This window comes from Psittacula echo (assembly GCF_963264785.1).
Source record: "Psittacula echo genome assembly, chromosome: 6".
NCBI lineage: Eukaryota > Metazoa > Chordata > Aves > Psittaciformes > Psittacidae > Psittacula > Psittacula echo.
Genome location: NC_137743.1, coordinates 7,725,784 through 7,748,537, shown reverse-complemented (window position 1 = coordinate 7,748,537; position 22,754 = coordinate 7,725,784). Strand labels below are relative to the sequence as shown.

At 39.3% G+C, this 22,754-nt stretch overlaps 1 protein-coding gene across 2 annotated transcripts in view; it reads right to left on the bottom strand.

Annotated features, from left to right (window-relative positions):
* Positions 1–22,391, bottom strand: part of PDZD8 (PDZ domain containing 8) — a 67,625-nt gene extending 45,234 nt beyond the window's left edge. For both annotated transcript variants that reach the window (XR_013957151.1, XM_080620624.1), the window contains exons 1-2: positions 21,411–22,391; positions 2,902–3,024 (exon numbers count right to left, since the gene is read on the bottom strand). Coding sequence is in view for 1 of the 2 variants with exons in the window: in XM_080620624.1 (XP_080476750.1) it covers positions 2,902–3,024; positions 21,411–22,291 (1,004 nt within the window). In the remaining variant the exon portion in view is untranslated. The remainder of the gene's footprint in view (positions 1–2,901; positions 3,025–21,410) is intronic.
* Between the last annotated feature and the right edge of the window lie 363 nt (positions 22,392–22,754).

Here is a 22,754-nt window from a genome sequence, read left to right as displayed (position 1 = left end):
TAACAGCATTTTTGCAATGACTCAGGTCTGCAAGGGCATTGCATTTGTACAAGAAAACTTACATTTTCAGCAAGTCAGACAAAAATTTGCAAAACGTTCCTTATTATTTACACCAAAGTTCCCATCCTTTGAATCATTTCATTTTAAAGATGAGGAAAATTCAATTTTTCTGTCAATAGCATGACAGCAAGGAAATTAATATGGTCAAGCCTGCAACTGAAAAAGTGCAAGAAGTGCAGATATTTGGTCATGTGAATATAGGGAAATTAAAACTGGACATTTACAATGTACAAGTAGTTTGCTAAATGTTTTATCACTATAGATTTACCACTGTATTTCAGACTTAAGCAAGAGAAGCAGCAGAACTCTCTTATCGAAGGAGATGGAATGCAAACGCTGCTATCCAGAAATTAAGAAGTTAAGGTTTTGTAAAGGACTGTTGTGTGAAAGCTTGAAAATCTTGAGTTTAGAATTGCACGTAGCAAGGAAAAACAGTGTTTCCCTAGAAGCTCACAGACCTCAGAAGAGGAAGAAGACGGATAAGAGATACCATCGAGATCAGAAGAGTAATACTCAACTTCAGAAAGATTAGGAAGACAGAAGTAATTTTTAAAAGCTCAACAAAACACAAGATTACCGTGTTCCTAGAGGAACTTGGTTCATTGTAATACTAAGAATCGTATCTCTCGATAAGAAACCCTTGCCTACATAGACCCTTACTCACAAAACGTGTACATATATTATATATAGTGTCATTAAACAGGGACAAGAGAAAGTAAGAGAACACACTGAATTTTCACTGTGTGAAACATATAGAAGTGGACGGCTGACAGAGTGTGCTAGCTTTGTGGAACTCTACTCTTGCACTCATCTTTGTGCAAATATGAATTTAACAGTATCTCAAAACTCTGTTTGTGAGGCTGGCTTATTGCACATCAGGTAAATAAACCCAAATACAGGACAACATCAATGGTCAAGAATCCTGCTTCAAATCTGTACAGAAGTCAGGGAACAGCTACTGTACTGACAGTATGAAAACCTTCTGGGGCACTGAGCAAAATTGAAACACACAGAAATTAAAGTGATCTTTCATTCTGGAATGAAAATGATCGCCAAGAAAAATTTTCAGGTCTCAGTGGCAGACATGAGTGAAAAAGCTTTGTGTTTCAGCATGCACTGCTGTACTGTAAAAGAGCCATTGAGAGCAGGCAACCTTCACACCAGCTCGCATACGGTAGCGATAAAAAAGGGAAATTTTGCCACTGTTACTTCCCTACATATTATATTGTCATTGCTACTTTCATATATATTGGTACATTTCTTCTTCAACTAACAAAATCTTCTATGTGTTTTTCAGCTTCTGTCTCATCAGTATCTTCAGGTGCAAAGTAAGCAAGAGTACTTATTCACAGGGGGACTCTTCAGACAACATTTGTACTTGTTTAGTTCAAAAAAGGATGGGACACCTGCAAGGTCTGGGGAATCACTCTGGTGTCAAGAGTCAGACATCAAGATTGAGATGTGTCTGTTGAGACATCATTTTCAAGTGTCTGTTGAGAAATTCCAAGGCAGTCAGATTAAGTCAGACCTGAAGCTGAAAAGACCTGACAAGCCAGCAACTGCCTCCTCTCTCCAGCCATCTGATAAGCATCTGTGACAGCTGAAAATAGTGAGATGATGATGTCAAACTGAGCAATCTGGCTTCTAAATACAATGGAAAGAAACACAACACTACTGATATGTCTGTGATGTTACACAGTGTTTCCGATTCAGGAAAGACATACTATTTAAGAGATTACTTTCCAAACTAGTAACAACTGCATACAACTTGAGAGTTATTTTGGGCCCTTTTGTAATAAAAATTAATGCAGTACTGGACTGAAACTGGAGGTTGCCTGTAAAGGGACATCATGAATTCCGTGACTGAGTATGGTAAAGAGAAAGCGCTCCTAGCAGCCAAGGAGTGCACAGAGTCATTTAGTATTCCTGTATCACTGACAGAAAACACCACAAAGCTAGGAAGACAGGTAAGCAGCAACTGTATTGCCAAAAACAATCACTGCTGGGGCCCATACCATCCTTAGAAGCAGTGGAATATCTTCTGGCAATTCACAGCACTGATAAACCACATTAATACAGCAAATACAGTTCAAAGAGCTGTACAAGGCTACAGGGAAAAAAAAGCGCAAAGAGGAGCTCACATGGTACTACAGGCAATAAAAAGAACAGGTTAAAAGTCTTGCTGCAAAACAGAGTTTAGTTCATAAAAAGCAGGACAGCACATGACTAGATCAAAGCCTAAGCACTACTTGGATAAGATCTAACATAAACCAAGAACTAAGAGGTTTGACAAAAAAACCCCCAAACAAACCAAGAGCCCACACACCTTTTCTCCAGCTTTAAAGAGAATTAATTTTCTCTTCAGTGAATGAAGTAGATTTCTTCCCATTATTTTGTTCAAGACAAGGACAAACAATGCCTTGTAAAAGTTACTTGGATTAATCTAAGTAAGACCGACTGAAACAATTATTTCCCTTTGCTTACAACACAATACAATAGGATAATTACGATATTTATGAAAAGAGATTCATAATTTGGTGCACCAAACAAAGTAACACACAAAAACAAATGTCAGGAGGCACAATTAGTTTGTAACCAGGCAAAATTCAGAAGAAAGGCAAATTCATGCACCCACACAGAACACGGAAGTGCCTCAGAAACTTACTGCAACTTCCATTTGTTCCTTTTTTACTTAAAAAATACACTTCTGGATTAGAGTACAATCATGACACCAAAGCTGCTACTCTGTGAATCAAAACAGGCCTAAGCTACAATTACTACAACCTTAAGAAACATGGGTACTTGCTGAGTCAAGAATGAGCAAAAGGCCACACAACATACCTTGAACATTCAATTAAGGTGACTCTTAGACGACCTTCTGTCAACAGAAGCTCCTGTATACAAAGGTCTCGATCTTCACATTCATCAGGTGGCAATACATGAACTGGAAAAAATGGCTTGAACCTGAAAAATAAAGAAGATTCTTATCTTAACCCAAATGATGTAAGTAACACTAACACACAGGAATCAGGTTAACATGTTTACTTTTAATCTCTAACACCCCTGAAGAGAAATGCTACCATTCCTACATATTCATTGGTCCAAAGGAAGAAGCTACTAAAGCTTTCTGAATGCAGACAACTGCAGTATATAAAAACAAAGACTGCCTCACAGGAATAGATTATTTGAGTTACGTTTACTGGTGCAGATAATTTCATGAAAGTGGAAAGCTGATCAAATCAGAATACGCTCATGATTACAGATGTGATTTAACACAAGAGCCTTTTTGCAGTAAATATCTTACCAGATCTTACAGTTTAAAGTCTATCTGCATAAAACATAACAGTATCAAAAGGCAGAAATACACTATGACCCTAAAGCATAAATTTTTATGCTAGTGCTGTACTTAGAGGGCTGGTGCATCCTAATAAACACAGCTATAGAGAATGAAACTGCTCTCATTCTGTGAAAACCATTTGGTTGCTCTTTTCAGCCAATCTTCTTGAATTAAAATAAAGATGCAGGTATTCTAACTATTTGTCCTTTAGCTGTATTTCCCCCCATCACAGCATGTGATTCACACAAAAAGCAGTTCAAGATACCAAATGTTTTACACACTTTTAACTTGCCACGTAATTCTCTTTGGTTAGAATATACTACGTTATAAATACCGGTTTCATTTTTAAGTGATAGTGTTGGACACGGCCAAGATCTGAGGGAAGGAAGAAGGGGGAGATGCTGCATGGCTGCTGGCCCATCACACGGCTGACACACACATGCAATCCTAACAGCAAAGGCCACAACCCTGCAAGTAGGAAGATACCACAGAATCTACGCTAGCATTATATACACTATTTGAATTTGGTATTCCTTCTTTCTGCTTTTACTTATTGCTCTCATTTCCTAGCACTGCCCCATGCCTCAGTTTCCCTCCTGTCACTGGCGCTGCCTCCCAGTGATGATTTCTGTTGAGAAGACAGAAATAGCAGGACATGAGCACCACTGCCTGCAGGATGTATCTGCCATTTCATGAGAAAGAAGTCTTTCATAAGTACTCTTTGCTCAACCATCAGAGGCATCTGCTTGTCACATTCAGAGATCACAATATGTTCAGGAAACAGTCACACGGATCTGAACTGAGAAGTTTCAGAAATTCAAACAAATAATTAAGCACCCTTTAACTGTCGGCACACTTTTTGGGAGGGAGCTCGATGCTGATTCGGGACGCTTCGTTTCTGTATGAGCATCAGCCTCATACAGAGCCATGAGAAAGACATTTCTTTTGTTCTTCTTGTGAATAAATACAACTCAACACTCCAGCTATTTCCCTGAAATCCAATTCAAGTTCTAACTTTAATTTGGTTCCAAGTTTCTCCCTCATTAACTTTCTGGAAGGAAACCATTTTGAAATCAGTCAAGTAAAAATAATACCATTTTAAATAGTTTATTCTATTATTTTTAAGTCTGTGTATGAAAAAATAGGAAGCTATTGGTTTAGGCTTATGAGTATACTATAAGAACGAACTCAAAATATGCCTTGTGCATGTACTATCTGCTCCGGTATTTTATTCAATCTTCCTTATTATTAAATAAATAGTAAGCATCACAATGGTAGGGAAAACACCACCAAGATAATACGCGTGCTATTTTCACTCTACAAGACTTGCTGCCTCTTCAGGGCCTGACCACCTCTCCCTGGTCACACCACAACATACACCGCCCCACACTTTTTTCACTTTAAGCATGGGCAAGGAGAGCCTGTTCCTTTTACGAATGCTTTTTGTCTCAGCAAAATACAGACTTAGCTCAGATTTCGTAAGGCAAAAAAAAAAAAAAAAGGAAGATTTAGGGAAGCACACTGGAAAATAATGCCTAGTCTTAAGTGAATAAATTACTTGTAGGTTTGGGTTTTGTCCCAGCACAAATAAACTGCTTTTCAATTAGCAGCAGCAACTGCCTGCATACCTTCTCCCAAAATCTACTAAAAAATGGGAACCTCAAACTTATGAGCACCATCAGAAGCCTCAGTGAGCTACTGAGGCGAGAGGATCCCACAGGTTTCCAGCACCTTGCTGAATTTCTGCAAATGCCTAGCTTAAAGTGTCAGCACTGATTCTTTCCCTTATATATACACCACAGAACAGCCTGCAGGCCACTTAACACCCACAAACACAGCCAAATCTATTTTCAGTATTAAAAATAACGACAAAACAAAAAGAGCAAAATAACAGGCTAAAATATATTACATTCTAGTAAGGATGCAGACATTTCTACCTATATAGTCAAAGAAAAAACATCATCAAAGTAACTTAAGAGCCAAGTGTTCAGTGCAGCACACGCTGCAATCTTTTGCTGCGGCATGGAAAGATGAAATAATCTCCCAAGAAAAATGGCTTGTTCTGAGGATTAAGACAAAGTTTACTGTAATTTCGATTTGTTTTCAAAATGCAGTGAATTAAAGAGGAAAAACTCCTAGCACACTAATGCAGTTATATACAGTAATATGCAAAATACTTAATAGTGTCTGCTGGACTTAGTGCAGCCCTACTTGCTTTTTCTACAAATATGGGAATAAAAAGCAGTCACAACATTTTTCATTTACAAGTGCTTATTTTCACATTCTTTTACCCCTGCAACTAATTTGCAAAATCCTTTGCAAAAAACCCTACACGTTACCTATTTGCATTGGCATTAGCAATGTACATAGTGTTAATATCCCACATTAAATGCATTTTACTGTTTAAATGCTGTGTTGTAAAGTTTGAAGGTTTCAGAGCAGCACTTATCTATTTAAGGCAATTTACTGAGAGCTTGCATACTTCTAAAATTAGCTATCAAACAAATTACTACTTCAAGTAGATTTCAATTACATGGTAGGTAAGTGAACTGCTGACAGAAGATATATAAGTACAAGATAACTTAAATTTATTTGGAAAGAGTTTCCTACTGGGAACTGGTGAATTAATACAGACCCAGACAGAGACAGTTGGTAAGAAGCCAGATTCCATTCCTCTGAGTTCTAAAACCACAACCTGCAATTCACGCACACACCCGAGTCAGGTTCTCCCCACGTAGGGAAAACATGTGAGCTCCCCTACCTTTTGAAAACACAGCCCCAATAACAAAGGGCACTCTGGTGAGTGCATTCCTACAGGGCCATCCCTGCTGCAGTTTTGTTCAGTCTAGCAGGAACGCAGCAGAACAGCAATGGATGTTTTCTCTGGAGAAACCAGGCTCTCCACCTCTGCAATATCTAATTTTCCTGCTTGAAAACAATCATGTTGCCAGGCAAAGTGCAACGGTGAATTTGTTTCAGAAAGCATTTACAGTAGGTAAAACAAAACAGACTTTTAATATGAAAGCAAAGCTGTATTTCATCTAATTAAAGCAGACTTTTAGCTGATAGTGCCAGTAACACAATTCAGTGAACGAGACAAGATACAAACTTCATTCCCAAGTCCGGCAGGCTACAGTACCTTTTGTGATTCAGTATCTTTCTATCCCAGATTTTCCTATGTAAGGAGAAGTAAGTTTCCTATCATCCTGGGATCCTTATAATAATGTAGGACTTGCTTTATTAAATACCTTGTGTAAATAACCTTGCTGTAACTTCCGTAATAGCTTTAACAGTGTATTTTGCCACCCTCTAATGTTTAATCCATCTCTGAAGAGCAAAAATCCACCATTAAATGCTTTAGAGAAATTCATCACACTGACAAAGAAAAAAGACTGTGCATCCTACTAGCAAGTCTCTATTCAAAAAGTCTATAGAGAAACTTCAACAGCAAACTAAACTCCTCAGTTAATCTGAGCCACTCTCTGCCCTTCCCACAGCAGTCATCCTAGGATCTGGTCAGGTCTGGTATGTTGCTCCAGTAAATTCAAGGCTTTCACTTTGCAAACTCTGAGCAAGAAAAAATGTTTTCTATTTGGCTGTCCAGACCTTTAAGCACTCATCCAGTATTCACAGCTCCTTTTCCTGACTTCAACCGGTAACCAAAAAAGTTAGTGGACCCCCATCAGCGGGGAATAAGCCCTTAACAAATGGTTTGCAATTGTTCAGATTGCTGCTGCAGCCAGAGAAAAAAGTTTTAAGCCATGGCAATGGAGCGGGGAAATGTAGGAGTTGCTCCTGACAGTACAGCAGACAGTAAAACGTTACTAAAGGTACTTTTAAGAAATACAGTACCATTCTATACACTGCTGAGCTGCTACAAGTTTCTTCAAGGCAGATTTTCATTGCATCTATATTTGACCCCTTTCAAGTGGGGTCTAATGCTACCATCTCCTTATTCAGCAAGGTCAAAAGGCAAAATTCATGCTCATGTCACAAATCCTTGACCTACAAACAGGATTACACCAACTCAATCTGTATCTCCGAAAGCCTCTTTTTCAATTCCAAACCTGTGATACTGAACTACCAGAAGTAAGGTAGATTTTATGGGGGAAGAGATTTTACTGTCTTTAAACCATATTTGTTAAGCCTTTGTAAGCTTTTCATCATCTCAAGAGGAACAGAATAGGCACATCATTGCTATTCGAGCAACAGACCCCTTATACCACTGCCCCAAAACTGTGCTTGGACAGGACATGCTATTGAAATAAAGTCCTTAAAAGTGCCTTCTCTGAGGTGCTTATGGCGTGTTTTCAATTTGCTTCTAAATTATCAGCCTCCCTCCATAAATTTATCATATTATTTGTCCAGAAGTCTGAAATTCAAATAACACACTATTAAGAAAATGTTATTTAAAAGCCACCATTTTAACTTAGAGGAATATCCATCAATCAAACTTCAAGTGAAATTTTAGTGAGCGCAAAAAAAACACCCCTATAGAAATAGTATTTAAAAGAAGCTGTTGGGTAGTGAGTTATGTTTTTCAAAGAAAACCACAAGACACAAACAGCAAAAAGAAAAGTAATTCCACATAAGGAATTAGGTTAATGACTATACTGAAAGATAATTAAGATAAAGTTACTCAATTAATGTACAGGATTAAAAAGTTATACTCTAAGATAGACTAATACTGAGCTCTTCCCACATACCAAGCACAGCAAAAAGCGTTTCCAGACACACAGCACGCAGTCAGAATGTCTCCTTCACACGAAAGGCTTCTACGCTCTGTTTGTTCCATATTTCACAGAGTCACTTTAGTGGCTCATTTGCTCTCATCTCATCACCACCTCGCTCTGGATGTCTAGATCAAAATTACATCTGAAAAAACAACCCCCAAACAAATCCAGTTTGTTCCTTTCATTTGGGGTGCTTTCAGCCCCTGAATAACGCTATTGTTCCTTCCAGTTGCCAGGTCTGTAGGAGAGGAACTCACCTACTTGGAACAAGACTGTAATTCAGTGGTTTAGTTTTAGAAATGTCTGACCTCTATTCCCATTAATTTGTAATCAGTATTCTGTGATAATTCTGTCCTGGTCCTCTAGCCAACTTCTAACAGAGAAGAGGACATAAGTCTTTTATACCTTAGTTTAATTACCCTACAACCTAAATTAACTGCTCCCGCTAGTACCTACTAAACTACAGTATTTTTAGTTGCATGAGGAAATCTATTGAGAACTGAGACAAAAATGTCAATGTATCTGCCCAAAGATAACCATGCACTTACGTGTTTCTGTTCATTGTGTCAGTTAAGAATATCCAGAAGCACAAATTGTTAAGGACAGAAACAAACTTCAAAAGCTGCCTGTACTCTACCTCCTGCTTGCAGAAGCAGGAGGTTACAGCTTTATTTGTAAGTGCAGTAGGAAGCTCGGATTTTGCAGAGCTTTTGCTAAGAAGCAAGAATATTTTTCAATAATAAATTATGGGAAAAGTTTTAAATTATTCTCTGGATTTATCAAGGAAGTTTAGTATCTAAAACAGTGGTTTAAAATTACTGGATATCTGTTTAAGGCCATCAGTCACTTGCATGAATTCCAGCACTACTCTGCTGTCATAAAGATTAAACATCGTCAGGTTTACGAATGTTTTAACTGATTTACATTAACTAAACATTTAAATCTTAATAAAAAAGGCAGAGAGAGACCTTAAATCTCAGAAGAGCCTGCCAGCTAAAAGTGCAAGTATATTTAGCATAAAGTTACTTTGAATACATTGCAAGTCTTACACTTTTGTTTACCACTCTAAGTTAAAATTAAATCAAAATCTAAAGTCAGACTGTGTTTAGTAAAGCAATCTACTTTTGTCAATACTACTGTATTTGAAGGTTCTAATATCTAAAATCCTTTTGAAAGAGCAACTGCTGAATTTACTTTCATTTCAAGTTCTCAAAAGCTTCAATTAATTACAAAACAGAACTCATAATTTTTACATTGCCTTTATTATCTGATTTACAGAAAATAAGTCATATGCTTGTAAAGTGTATAAACTTCAAGAAGTGTGATTGACACCAGATACTTTAAGTCATTTAAAAAAAAATCCTCTATTCCTACTCTGTGTGCAATTTAAGATGTTTACTTCTAAAAAAACAGTAAAATATTAGAACCCACTCCTAAAATAGCACGACCACATTAGTAAGATTTTAAAAGGACTTATCAGCCAACATTTAAACTTGTTCGTGTTGGGTATTATAATGTAAATAGCTTATATTATTCTTCACACTGAAGATATAAAAATGGAGCTCATCCTTATTTTGAAAAGAATTCGTAAGTTGTTGTTTTGGGTTTTGTCTGGTTTAAAGTAGCTTAAAAAGTACCACTACTGTAGATTTTGCAAAAGCAATTGACCAGCTTCTACCGATTTCACAAGGAACAGAGCTGCAGAATTGTGTCAGTATTCATATTCAGGGGACTTTAGTAATTCAAATTATACTCTTCCTCAGTACAGAAATCTACTAATTTCAGTTTTACCCACAGCCATGAAAATCTGCCTTACAAACACCCCCAAAAACTTTAAGAGAGCGGTGTTATTTTCTAGGAAATTTTATGGAAAACTGCAAATCAGTTTTAGTACTCCACCCACTGTCTTACAGGATATTCTGCCACAGGCATGTGGGAGGCTCATATACGCATAAGTTCTCAACATATGAGCAGTCACTTTTTAAATCAAGACCTCCACAAAAATAAAGGATTTTATTATTCAGGGTTGGGTTCCCCCTCCCCCCCCCCCGCCTTCAAATATGTTTCACACACTTCCAGACTCTTAAAACTACAGTAGTCTTTCTTATGGTGATATCAGTACCTCCGAGGTCTATCTTGAATCAGACACTCAAGATACTTTTAAAACCTTCAGACCTCTTTAGAAAAGCAAATAAAAGAACAAATTTTAAGAGTCAAGTAGCTCCTTCAATATAGACCTTTATTTTTTCTGCTTATATGACACAAGTCATTGTAAATACAGCTCTTAAAGAGATCTTGAATCAGGCTTATCAAAGCTACTTTCTTATCAGCACAAACAACATCAATTCAACCGCGCACAGACTTTTTTTTGGCATTTAAAGAATACTAGTTTCCCAAATTTTAAATTCCATAAATACTGGAAAAGCTTATTTAATGCAGTCAATGCCTGATTGATTCCTAGTTTTCCTGTGCCTTTTTTAAAATTGAATATGACCTAGCTGAAGCCAACCATTGGTTCAAATTAAGAGAAAGATAAAAATCCTGCTATGGTTCAGTCTCAGGATGAAGACAAAATTTCCTTGTCTAACCAGAAAGCCTGAATCGCTGGGGCACTGCTCCAAATGGGACAGAGATGCAGAATATGCTCTTGTTCACACAGAGCTGGAAAAGAGGCAGGTGTGGTTCTGCAACCATCTTCTGGCATTCAAGGAGAACAGCAATGGGGAAAAAAACCCCACCACAAACCCTCAAACAAATAAACCCAAGCCACCTCAAAAATCTACCTTTAGCCAGTTGGATTAGAAACTGGTTCCAGGAACTGATGCAAAGGGCTAGCTTTTCCTCAGTTCAGCAACATATTCTCCCATAAGGAGGTCTCAAATCTCTCTACAAACATCACCTTCAATCCTGGTCAATGTAAAATGATGTTGATGTTCCAATAGAAGTCTAAATTCTGAACACAACTCATTCACTGGGCTCAGGAGTTTGAATTCTCTGCTCTGAACACCAGCCTATGTCCATATGAAAACTAATAACATCCTCTTAGACAGAAAATGACTGTCTCACTGCTGAAAACAGACAGCTGTATACCAATTCTAGACATGACAGCTTTCCAAGGTTTATCCTCACTCCTCCAGTTAGTTTTAAAAATGCTCAAACAACAGAACCTTCTCCTCAATCCACTTTTATCTAGTCACTTCTGACAAGACAGAAGATGGTCCAGTTCATGCCCTTAAAGCCTTCCAAAGTGGTGAAGATAGTCTAGCTCAGGATTAGTACCATTTTCAAAGCTGAGACGACTGACAGTTCACTTTAAAGCTGTAAACAGCAATAATAAAGGATCTGTTTCTTAGACAGCTCAGCAATTCAGACTGCAGTGGTGGTGAGGGTACTGATGGGGACCAGGGGACACACCACATACTTGCCCCCCAAGCAACGGTGTCACCATTTGTGAGTCATAGCATCACTAATTGAGCCCATACTGTACAGGAACAGGATCAAGCAACACAGAAGCTGAGTCTGGATGTGACCTGTGGCACCACTGTTGGCAATCAAATACAGGAGATAAATTCTTCTACTTTGCAAATCCTGCATCGCTGATGGCAAGTTAGTTACGACTTATGATTACACTGGAAATCAGCAGCTGCTCAAAATTACCATAATCTTCTTCCACTATCCCAACAATGAATTTGAATATTTTCTCTTATTTACCCTTAAGTGGAACAGGAAAAGAACAAAAATCTGCATTTCTGTAGTATTGTTTTAAAACAATACCAATGACTAACATTGCTGTTGCCACCCCACCTCCCCCTGTAACACACTGGGCTCTTAGCTTGGCAACAATTAAATTTGTTTTGTTTATTCTACCATATTGCATTAAGTTTTGTTAGCAAATATGAAGAGTTACTCTTAAATATATATATATAAACTGTTGAAGTTACACTGCACCATTTCCACTGTTTAATTACTTAGGAATTATTCACCAAGCCAGATCACCCACAGCAGTGGTTCAAACACCACCATGAAATCTTCTGTCATGCCACTGCAACACTATGATCTTCCAATTCCTACTCTTCCTATTTCAGCTCAGGCAAACAGGTGCCAATAAAACTGATACAGTAAGATATACTGAAAGCTTAGCATTAAGACTAAGTTAAGAAAGTCAGGAACAAAGTACATGAGTGTTCTGATTCCCATTAGATATCCACAGATCATTTTAAAATACTGGACAGAAATAATTTTGCAAATTTACATGTCAAATTGTCTCTAAGTTTTACAGTTAAATAACAAAATTGCTAGAAGTATTCCCAAATGATGATCCTAATTTAATTTTATGCTAGTCATATCTGGTAGTTAATAGCTGCCTTTGAGTATGTGGAACAGTCTGATTAACTCTATCAACAGCTCATTTCTGTAATACAGTCTTCATTGCAGACAGATTTTTTATGACATCTGGTAAGACTTCAGAAATGTGAAGCTGTACTGCTTTAATAGAATCCCTGCATTTTCCATTACATGAAACAGCTTTAATGGAGAGGGCTCACAGGCTGCTCTGCTGAACTACAGCATAGCTACAAGCTGAACAGGGGAATTAAGAAATTATAAAGGCAAGTTGTTCCCATGTAGTTTTAAAGCTAAAAATCTAAAATGACAAAATAAATTACAATTCTAAACAAAATAAATTCTAAAATAAAATAAATTACAATAGCTGGAGAGGGGTAACCAAAGCAGTTCTTCAGAGCTGAAAACATTTTCTGCCTTTCTCTCCTCCCACAAAAAAATAAGCTTTTTCCCCCTTTTCCTCTCTGCTGCACCCAGCATCTCCTTGGCTGTTTTCCTACCTATATATGGCCACAGAAAAGTCCAAAATGGTGCTGGGCTGCAGTTGGGTCCTGCAGTAAACAGAGATGCACTACCAAGTCCTAAGAGGGCTTACAAAACCAGGCAGGGCTCCATGGAGCAAGAGTCCTTCCAGAAGGAAGGGTGCTTAAGGAAGCAGATACACTCAAATGGCTTTGTACAGACGTGATGCACAAGTCTGAGTTACCAAACCTAACACAGCACATACCCCGTTTGCTGGGTATAGCAATTTAGGAGCACATATGAAACCGCATACACAAACATTTCCCTATTATTGGGCACTTTAAGGGTACCGTAGAAACCTTCTTTGCAACACAAGCGTATCTGTCAACTGAAGGTTTCATTACGGATTTTTTCCACTAATTTACTAGATACATTGTGTGGGATCATTGACCACTTTGGAGGTCTGAATTCTGGCTTAGATTTGATTGGCTTGTGAAACAACTGCAATTTATTAAGCAGTGAAGGTAAATAACAACAGGAAAAGCATCCAAAACTTGTGTGGCTCTGACTTGCATCTCTCAACCGAGATGAACACCAGAGCAGCAATAAATTCTTCAGTTTAACCAGAAACTCAGTGACTGAAACAGGAACTACTCAAATTATTTAGAAAGTCTGTGTTCCGCTCAGTATGCCACAATTAAGCTGACAAATGTTTATAAAATGATGACTCCCAAAACTCCTTCACACAAACTGGCATTCACATTCATTTCCAAAATGAGAATTTATTCACTGTTACAAACAAGCCCTCTTCAACCCTTGAGCATCAAAACAAACACTTTCCACAGAGCATTTTTTCTTCATTATAAAAGATATTGATATTCATGTAAGCCACAGAATGGAACCTGCTCAAAGCAAATTGTTCCCAGCTAACACTTTTAATACTGGATATTGCTTTGTTTTGACAAAAGCACAGTTTCGAGATCATCCTGCAAAGGTTTTTGTAGTTTCACAATTAATGAATTTTAGTAGACTGCAGTGGCATTATCTATTGAATTAGCAAACTGCATAGGTAAGTCTAAAATAAGCATGGAGAGAATGGTGCAATACAGCTTATTAATCCTAGAAGAAGTTTTAAAGTCTTCTACTGTTCTCTAAAGAACAATAATATCAAGAATAACCAAATGCTGAAGTAGGTTTAAATCAAAACAAGTGTGAACATGAACTGTAAACACAGGAGCATATCGGGTGACTTCAGGAAATCTCTGCAGGAATGCAGAATAAGCAGTTTCCCATAGAAACCCAGGAACATGAAAGCACTTTCTCCAATAGTGAAATCGGCAGCCTGAGACTAAGCCTCAGAGCCACTGGAGCACCACTTCAATCTACCACACTGATTACTGAAACCTACTGTCCTTACCCAGACTGCTTATTCAAGGGCTTTCTGATCAGCTATCATTTGCTAATAAAAAGATTAACTATTTCACATGATTAACATATAGAAAATAAGTTCTACAAGAAACTCGCACGTTTTAACATCATATGAGCCTTAACTGCCATCTGTATTAGCTACTCATTTTTACAGGTACATTCTGCACCCCGTTCCTTGAAGTAATCTTCAAGGGGACTTCAGTGTTCAGCTTTGTGTGACAGGCAGGGAATATTAACAGACACCAAAAATTATAATACATCCTGTAGAAGGCGACTCAGAATATTCCAGCTCTAGCATCTGAACACAGCTACCTGCTCCAGACAGGCTTAGAGTCAAGCTCAAACACTTGCTAGACGTCCACAGTCTGGCAAAGTGATTAACTCCTGTATGTCCTATACTGATTTGGAAATAAGTTGCTCTTCAAAAAATAGAAAGTGCTACTGCTTAATTCATACTTTATTTAAAAGAATTGGAAAAGTTATACAAATTATGCCAGCTGAATAAAAAGTATTTGTTCTCACTGAGCAGCAAGATCGGCTTAAATGTTTAAAACCATAGTTGAGACGAACAGCAGTGTGAAGTCTCAATGTTAGTATATATAAAACATCATGAAGTACCAAATAAATCTTGATTTTTCAGAGCCTTCATTCACTATCCACATGAAAGACATTCACTGAAGGATTAAGAGCAAGGAACTATTAAATACAAAATACCAAAGGTGTTAAATGAGGCAATTTTCATTATTATTGGACAAAGAATCTTTTATATATTGTTTCAAGCAAGAGAAGTCGAAGGAGGTTTTATTTTCCAGTCAGACCAATTAACCTTAAACCCTACTGGATTGCTATATGCAGCAAATGCAAACAGTAAGCATCAAAACTTATTCTTTTGGCTTCATCCATTTCTTTCTCCAACTGAGTTTATTTTTTTGTTCCCAACTGTGCTTTCCCAGTTTCTTCATTAGTCCAGCTCAAGCAAGTGCTGTATTAGATCCTCACTCTTGCAGGTACGAAAAAGTAACATTTGCTGACTAATCATAGGAAAAGGCTCACTCTTAAATCTGAGAAGAGTGCCATCTGTATACTGGGAAACGTCCAACGTGTCATTCATTAAATCTGACTTTATCATGAAGAAGTTTCAAACTCCCATTCTTTCAGAATTAGAGCTTTCCAGTGTGAAAGCCTGTGAAGTGCTGGAGCTGGGGAAGATGACTAAAAAGTTTCAACACCCCTAGAACCAATAGATCTTAAACTTGATATCTACATAAGGAGATTCAGATACATACTTTGTACCACAGACTTTAATTTCATCTGAAGAAACATGTATTTAGTGACCATCCAAACACAACGTATGTCTGAGATAGACTATTCCCAAAATAAAGACAATAAAAAAACCTCTGCACTACAAAAAGCTTCCTTCTATCCATGTAGCACTCAAATAAATGAGAATATTTAACATTCCAGAGTTTGGTTTTGTTTACCGTGTGTCAGGTTCCCTACAGATCCATTTATCTAAGTCCTGTCCAAATAACTACTTGTTCCTGCGCTATAATCTTCCAAGCATGAAGCTACTGTCTGCAGACAGATCTACTGATTCCAATTACTGCTGCCTTGCCATTAGCAGAACAAGCATCTATGCTGGCATCATTCAGAGCTTTACCTCTCTGCAGACAAAAGGACTCAGATCCTGGGGTCTTTCTTAATACTTCTGTATACTGGAAGATTTTTGCACCTAGAATAGGCATTGCACTAAAAAAAAAAAACCAAAAAAAAACCAACCCAAAATGTGCCTTACAGATTTAACTAGTAAGAGAAACTTGTATCAACTACAGTAGTAATCCACTCAGGAAAAGAATATCCATATCATCTCCCTTTGCAGCAGCTCTAGAGAAAGTAGGTATCTCTACCAGCTGCTGATCTCTGAAGTTAAGACATGCTCACAATCCCAATCTCTACAATTATTTCTGGTATTTCCAAGTATAACTTCATCATATGAATAATACATACTTTTTTTTATTTTATACTTTTCCCAATACCTCTATTACCATACTATGAAGTCATTTCTGTTATAAAGCACACTTCAAATCAATAGCTACTTGTATCTCAGCTTCAGTTTTGCCAAAAATAAGAAACTGCTGTGTAACTCTCAAATTGCATTCTATAATGGTAAATTAAAATAGGCTTGTTTAATGGTTCTTCCCAGTGAAATTCAAAATAACCCCAGCTTCCAAATGCAGCATAAAACTATTTAACATGACTAACTATATTGCAAACGATCAGTCCCAAGGATAATTCATGTTGGAAGGGACCTCAGGAGGTCATCTAAATACTGAATAGAAATACTGAAAGCAACCCTTTGTGAGATCACTTCTAAAGAAAATAAAGTTATTCCACTCTGTGGTAGCATGCACTAAAATAAAGCACAGTGTAGTTTCTTAAACAGGCCAGTATCAAAAAATATTAGCTCTTTTTAATGTAACAAACTGAGAACTAAGTGTTCTTAAAATATACAGAACTGAATCACTGCTTAGGCAAGACTTAATCTGCTTAGAACCTAAAGGGATGAACTTGCAAGACCTTGAATTTAGAAAAAACAGTAGCTGTCAGATTTTTGACATCATTATTAAATACCAGGAAGTTAAATTCTGGATGGAGACTAGACTGCAAGTACTTCCTCCTCACCCTTTACATACACACAAAGGCAAAAGATTAATGAACAAGGCACAGCTTATTACAGAACTAAGAGATGAATCAGTGACCACTGCAATGGCACAAGCAAGGAGACAGACACCTGAAATAGTCCTTACTACATGGCTTTAAATACTAAACACACTCTGGCAACACTAGTAACTACAGCTTAATGTCAACCACTTTATCCTACTATTAAAAGGACACGATACAGAAAGTTAAAACAAACATGAACAATGCCTACAGTAGTACTATTAAAGAACTGTTTGAGTGTACACAACGAAAAACCAAAGGTCGGATTCAGGCAACTAAATAAATTCCATTTTGTGCTGATAATTTAATGTCTACCACCTGCTCTAGTAAAAGAGACCTATGTAATAGTGTCAAGTCAAGCTATGGCAAGGAGAAAGACTGACTGCATGTAGTCCTGAGAGTGCCAGCATTAGGATTTGGGGACACAGCTGGTGTGTCAGCAGCTGCCCTGCAGAACATCAACAGTTGACATTTCAACCAAACAATGGGGAAGTCAGTGCTTTCCGTGCTCCTTCTCAAGCTCCACCCACTGGCCAGCTTGTCTTAGAAGTAAAGAAAGTGCAATTTAAGCAGTTAATTGAAGTCAAAATAGACTTATGGAGTATGCAGATACCTACATGATACCTACAGTTCTTTATTACCTTAGTGAGAATAGGGCTAGTTATTAAAACAAATCTTGTCTTGCAGTTATCTGGTTTCTCAAGAGTGCACCAGAACTCCTGTATATTGGAGCAGGGGGAAAAAAAAAAAAAAAAAAAGAGGATTATTTTAGATCTTCCCCACATCTAAACAAGAATCTGACAGACAACAATGTTTTCAGAAAAGCTGTTTGCATTTCTATTACAAAGCAGTAATACTACTAGATTATAGTTGACTTGAATCTTAATGTAACTCTGGCTACTATCAACCGAATTGCAAAGATCCTTTATCAATGATGACTAAAACAAAAATCAACCTGCCATTCACTCAATTTTACCAGCAGCCTTGATTACAAAGATGTAAGCAAATTCTACTGTATGAGATAGTAATTACCATTCAATGGTGGAGCAGCTTCAAAACAGGGTGTTTTACCAAGCACAAACACATTTCTTAAAGAGCCAAAAGTGATTACACACTATTAGAATAACACACAAACTACTACTTACTCTTTTAGACATAAAGTGCATCCCTCCTTTTTCAATTAGTAGACAATTGCTTTTATGGAGAAAACTGTACATAACACACAAGGCAAACTTTAAAATGCATTTACTAGTCTACATGGCCTCTCCACAAAGACAGTTAAGAGTGGATCAGGAATGCAAGATGCCTTCTTCCACTTTGAAGCTATAGTTACACACATAGCACAAAGTCACTCCTAGCAATGGATGATACAAGAAATGCAGATGTTACTAATCACTGCATAAAGCTTTATACATAACTGGAAAGCATGTGTGTAGTAATTTGGCTGCAGCAACAGGTAGTGCATGAATGAACACACAAGACTTTTTTAATGCAGTATTTAGTTAAATCAGAGAGGAAAGGGGGATCTGCTTTACGCAACTTAGTTGTAGGACATTCAAAATCAACTATTTGCAAAAATTCTCATGTCATTTACAACCAAGTAATAACCTCTAGAAGTTGCCTAATACAAGAAGACAAATAAAACAGTGTATTTTATTTTTTAATGCTACTTAACATCCTGTTTCAAGATAAAACTCCTTTGTGAACTTCAGCCTGGAAACCACTAGGGTAACAAAGTGCACCTCTTAGCCAACTGAAAAGAGAACTCCTCACACTCCAAGTGCTTTTGTGTACAAGATTGTTAATAAATCTTTGAATAGCAGTAATTACAAAGTTACTTGAGCAAGAGTAAAGAGACATCAAAAAGGTTTTGAACTATACACAGAAGCAAATACTATGTATTTAAACAAAAGGTACATAGGCCATAGGGAAAAAATGGGAGAGGATAAGCACATTCCCTGTAGAGGAGGAACTGTTCAGCTTTAAGTAAGGTAACAGGTTACTATGCAATTGTGACAACTCTCCTGACTTCTTCCTATACATTCATTGCTAAGAAATATATTAACATACCATAACCCCAAGCCAATGTATTCTTAAAAATTCAATTAAAAATATTGTTTTGCATCTTATCAGCAGGGGGCTTGATTTTCGAAGTCAATTCTCCATACCATCTAAACTATAATGTCTCAATTCTCAACTAAGCCACCACATAAAAGTGTATTGTTACTACTCAGCTCTTACCAAGTTTTGCTGTCTAGGCATCTACCTGCATAAACTCATCTGAGACACTGGTGGAGAATAAAAGTTTTCAGTCTGTGTTCCACAAAACCTTGGGCACTGTGGACAGCTAAAAATTCAAAGACAGCTAAAGGTTTCCAAGCAGGGGTCTGTGTTCCCACTTGAAGCTTTGAAGGCAAAGTTCTAGACAGTCAGGGTGCCAGTGACCCAGTCTTCCTTCCTTAAGATAGTTTCATTACTGAGCATCAAGCTTAATGTCCTGCCATCCCCCTTCACAACCCAGTGGCTCAGAATGACATATTCAGAACACAGCATGAAATTTAAAGGTCAGAAGCACCATATACAGGATTGGACACTGTTTCCCATCTGCCAGCCTGTGCTACCAGCCTACTATCCAGTGTGAAAACCAACTATGATACTCTATTTGCCTCTCAAGCATTCACAAATTCTTAACCCCTCAGAACTTCAAGGGAGCATTTTAAAATAAGTCCATTCTTGTTTCTATAATAATTTATGCTTCCTATATTGTGTGCAGTGTCAATTACCTTCTATCCTCACACTTCTACTCATTTCTGTCCCAAATACTGTGCTCTGCTTCTTTCCTTATTTTCCCTTCCAGTCCCTTTAGCATAACAGTGGCTCACACGTTTCATCCATTCCTTCTGGCACAGAAAGTTTGAGAAATATGTGGAAAATTCATTACCTCTAACTAAATAATGAGAGCATCCTTCTGCCCAGGTGGATCTCTCAGGGGAAGAACAATTTACTTGCTCTTTCTAGGCATGCTGAGAGTGCTCACTTTACACCATGATGGTGCCTCTCCTTTGGGCTCTTCTCCACAGTCAACAGTTTCAGACTCTGTCCAACACAGTAACAGAATGGAAGCAAATTTGCCTTTGACAGCTTCCCTGCTGCCCAGGGATTGCTGTCTTCTGGACAGCAATTCAGTACCTCAAAATTTAAAAGGACTACCACATTACTCAAAGAAACTGCTTATTGCCCTGTCAGGGCTTTCCAAATCTCAGGTATTTTACACATCCACTTTCATGAGAACTCATAAATCCAATTGCGGAAGGATTTAAAATTTACATCACTGCAAAGCTAATTACACTTCAGAGTTCAAAAGGCCATTTTCAGTTACTCATCTCTGATGAATTTCAGGGAAAAGGCTTATTGCAGAAGAATGTGGTAAACAAAACACAAATCCTTACTCGACACACAATACAACCTATGAAGAACAAACAAAAGAGAATGGAAACATGCTAGCCTAAGAGTGGCAAGCCACATGACAGAAAAGGAATATGGTGCCTGAACAGCGGTAAGAGACACTCAGTATCTTTTAATCAGAAATGAGGGTGGAATCAAAGTAAAGATGCCACCTGCTACTTCCATTACAGAAGTATCATTGAACATTCCATCATATTAACTATAAAATGCAGTCTGCATTTATAAAAGAAAACATGCCATATTACAAAAAATAAAAAGCACAAAAGTTTCCGTACAGTTTTACTTATCACAATAGAGCAATACTTTTCTCAACTTTTAGATTTCCCTTAAGTTACTGAAGGGATTCAGCAAGCCAAAAAGGAAGAGGCCAGCACCTATCTTGGCACCTCAAGCATACCTCCGGAGTGAACTTTATCCTATCATTAAGTAACAACCACTTTGCCTCTATAGATAAGTAAAGCGACAGAGCTTGCCCAGGTGGCTCACCAGTGGCAGAAGCCTGGGAGAGCACCTCAAACCCACATGCTGTCCACAGAGCCATCCTTCTACCTTTTCCAAAGAGAGGTACCATGATCCCATGCTTAGACACCTGCCAGGATTCCAAAATATCTGATACCTACTAATTCTGCCATTTACTTAAATGTAGTTTGGGGCATGTCAGTCTCACTATGCACTGGCTTCTTCACCTATCATAAATGGAAAACAATGCTAACCTTCATGGAAAGATTTTTATATCAGACAAGCAACCTACAAATATCCCTACTGTGGAAGTGCCAAGAGAAATCTATTTTACCTATTATGAGCAAAGCAGCAATTTTAATGCTTGCCACCCAACGTAACACTGAGGACTCAGGATGTCTTACCTGATTTTATAATTGGGCAGGGTGTGCTTCCGCTTAATAACCTTCTTGAACTGGTTCACTATGATGGAAGTGAGCTGTGGCATGGGCCTCCCTTCAAACTGAGACTTCACTTCAAAGAGTATCACAGGGTCATCCATAAAAGAGAAAGACCAGTGAGTGAAGGGCAGGCGCGTGAAGACCAGCTTCAGCTTCCCCAGCACCCGGGAGATCTTGACAAAGAGGTAGGCCGACTTGCCAAAGACCAGGTCAGCATCGATGGCCAAGTGGAAGCCACCATTGTACTCCAGGTCTACCTCAAAGCTCAGCTCCTCGGGGCAGCCCTCCTCGTTGCAGAGCACTGGCCGAATGAGCTTGACAGCTTTGAACACAGGCAGGACGTTGCCGAGATAAACGTCCCTGAGGCTGAGCCCCTCCAGCACCTTCCCCGTCATCTTGGCCTGGAGCAGCTCCTCAAACTCCACCTTGATCTTCTTGGTGACCCAGTTTCTGACCAGGGCCGTGTCCCTGAGCTCCCTGAAGAGGAAGAGGAAGATAGCATTGAGGAAGTGGCACGTCTCCTCGCGGCAGGGGTCCGGAGAGGGCTCTGGCTGCTGCTGCTTGGCGCTGGGCTCCGAGCCCGGGGCGGCGGCAGGAGCCGCGGCGCTGGCCGGCGCTGGGCTAGGGGCCGGCTCTGAAGGCGCCTGGCTGCCGGTCGGCTCCGAGCCCTGGAGGTAGTCCCTGAGGCTGTGGTCAGCCGCCACACGAGCGTAGACGACGCTGTCGGCGTCTCCGGCCGCCCCGACAGGCTCCGGCTTCCCCCAGTAGAAGAGCAGCAGCTGGAACAGGAGCGTGAGGACGCAGCCGGCCAGCGCCGAGAGCAGGATCACGTAGATCAGGTGCATCCTCGCCGCACCCCGGGCACGCTGCCCTCACCGCGCCGCCGCCATGCCGGGGGTCGCTCCCGCAGGACGCCGTTTAACGGCCGCGGCCACCCGAGGCCGCCTCATCCGGGTCCGCACACCGCCCTCTCCGTGAGGGCGGGGCGGTGGCGGAGCCAGCCAATAGCGACGCTGTTCTCCCCTCCGCGAGTCTCCATTGGCGGAGCAGCGAAGGCTTCGCCGGGTACGTCACTGCGCTGAGCGGCGTAGCGTCACCGCGTGGTCGGCGCATGCGTGGGGTGGGGGTTTCTGCGCCCGGGTTTGTGGTGGCTGGGTGACTGAGGAGAGTGGGGACTGTTAGGTCATAGACGCGGAGCGTGCGGGTATCTGGAGCTCGGGAGCGGGGATCTGGGGAGGCAGGCACTCCCGAAGGAGCGGCTTCGGTTCGGTTAGGTTCGATTCGCTATTCCGGCAGCAGAAGGCCGGG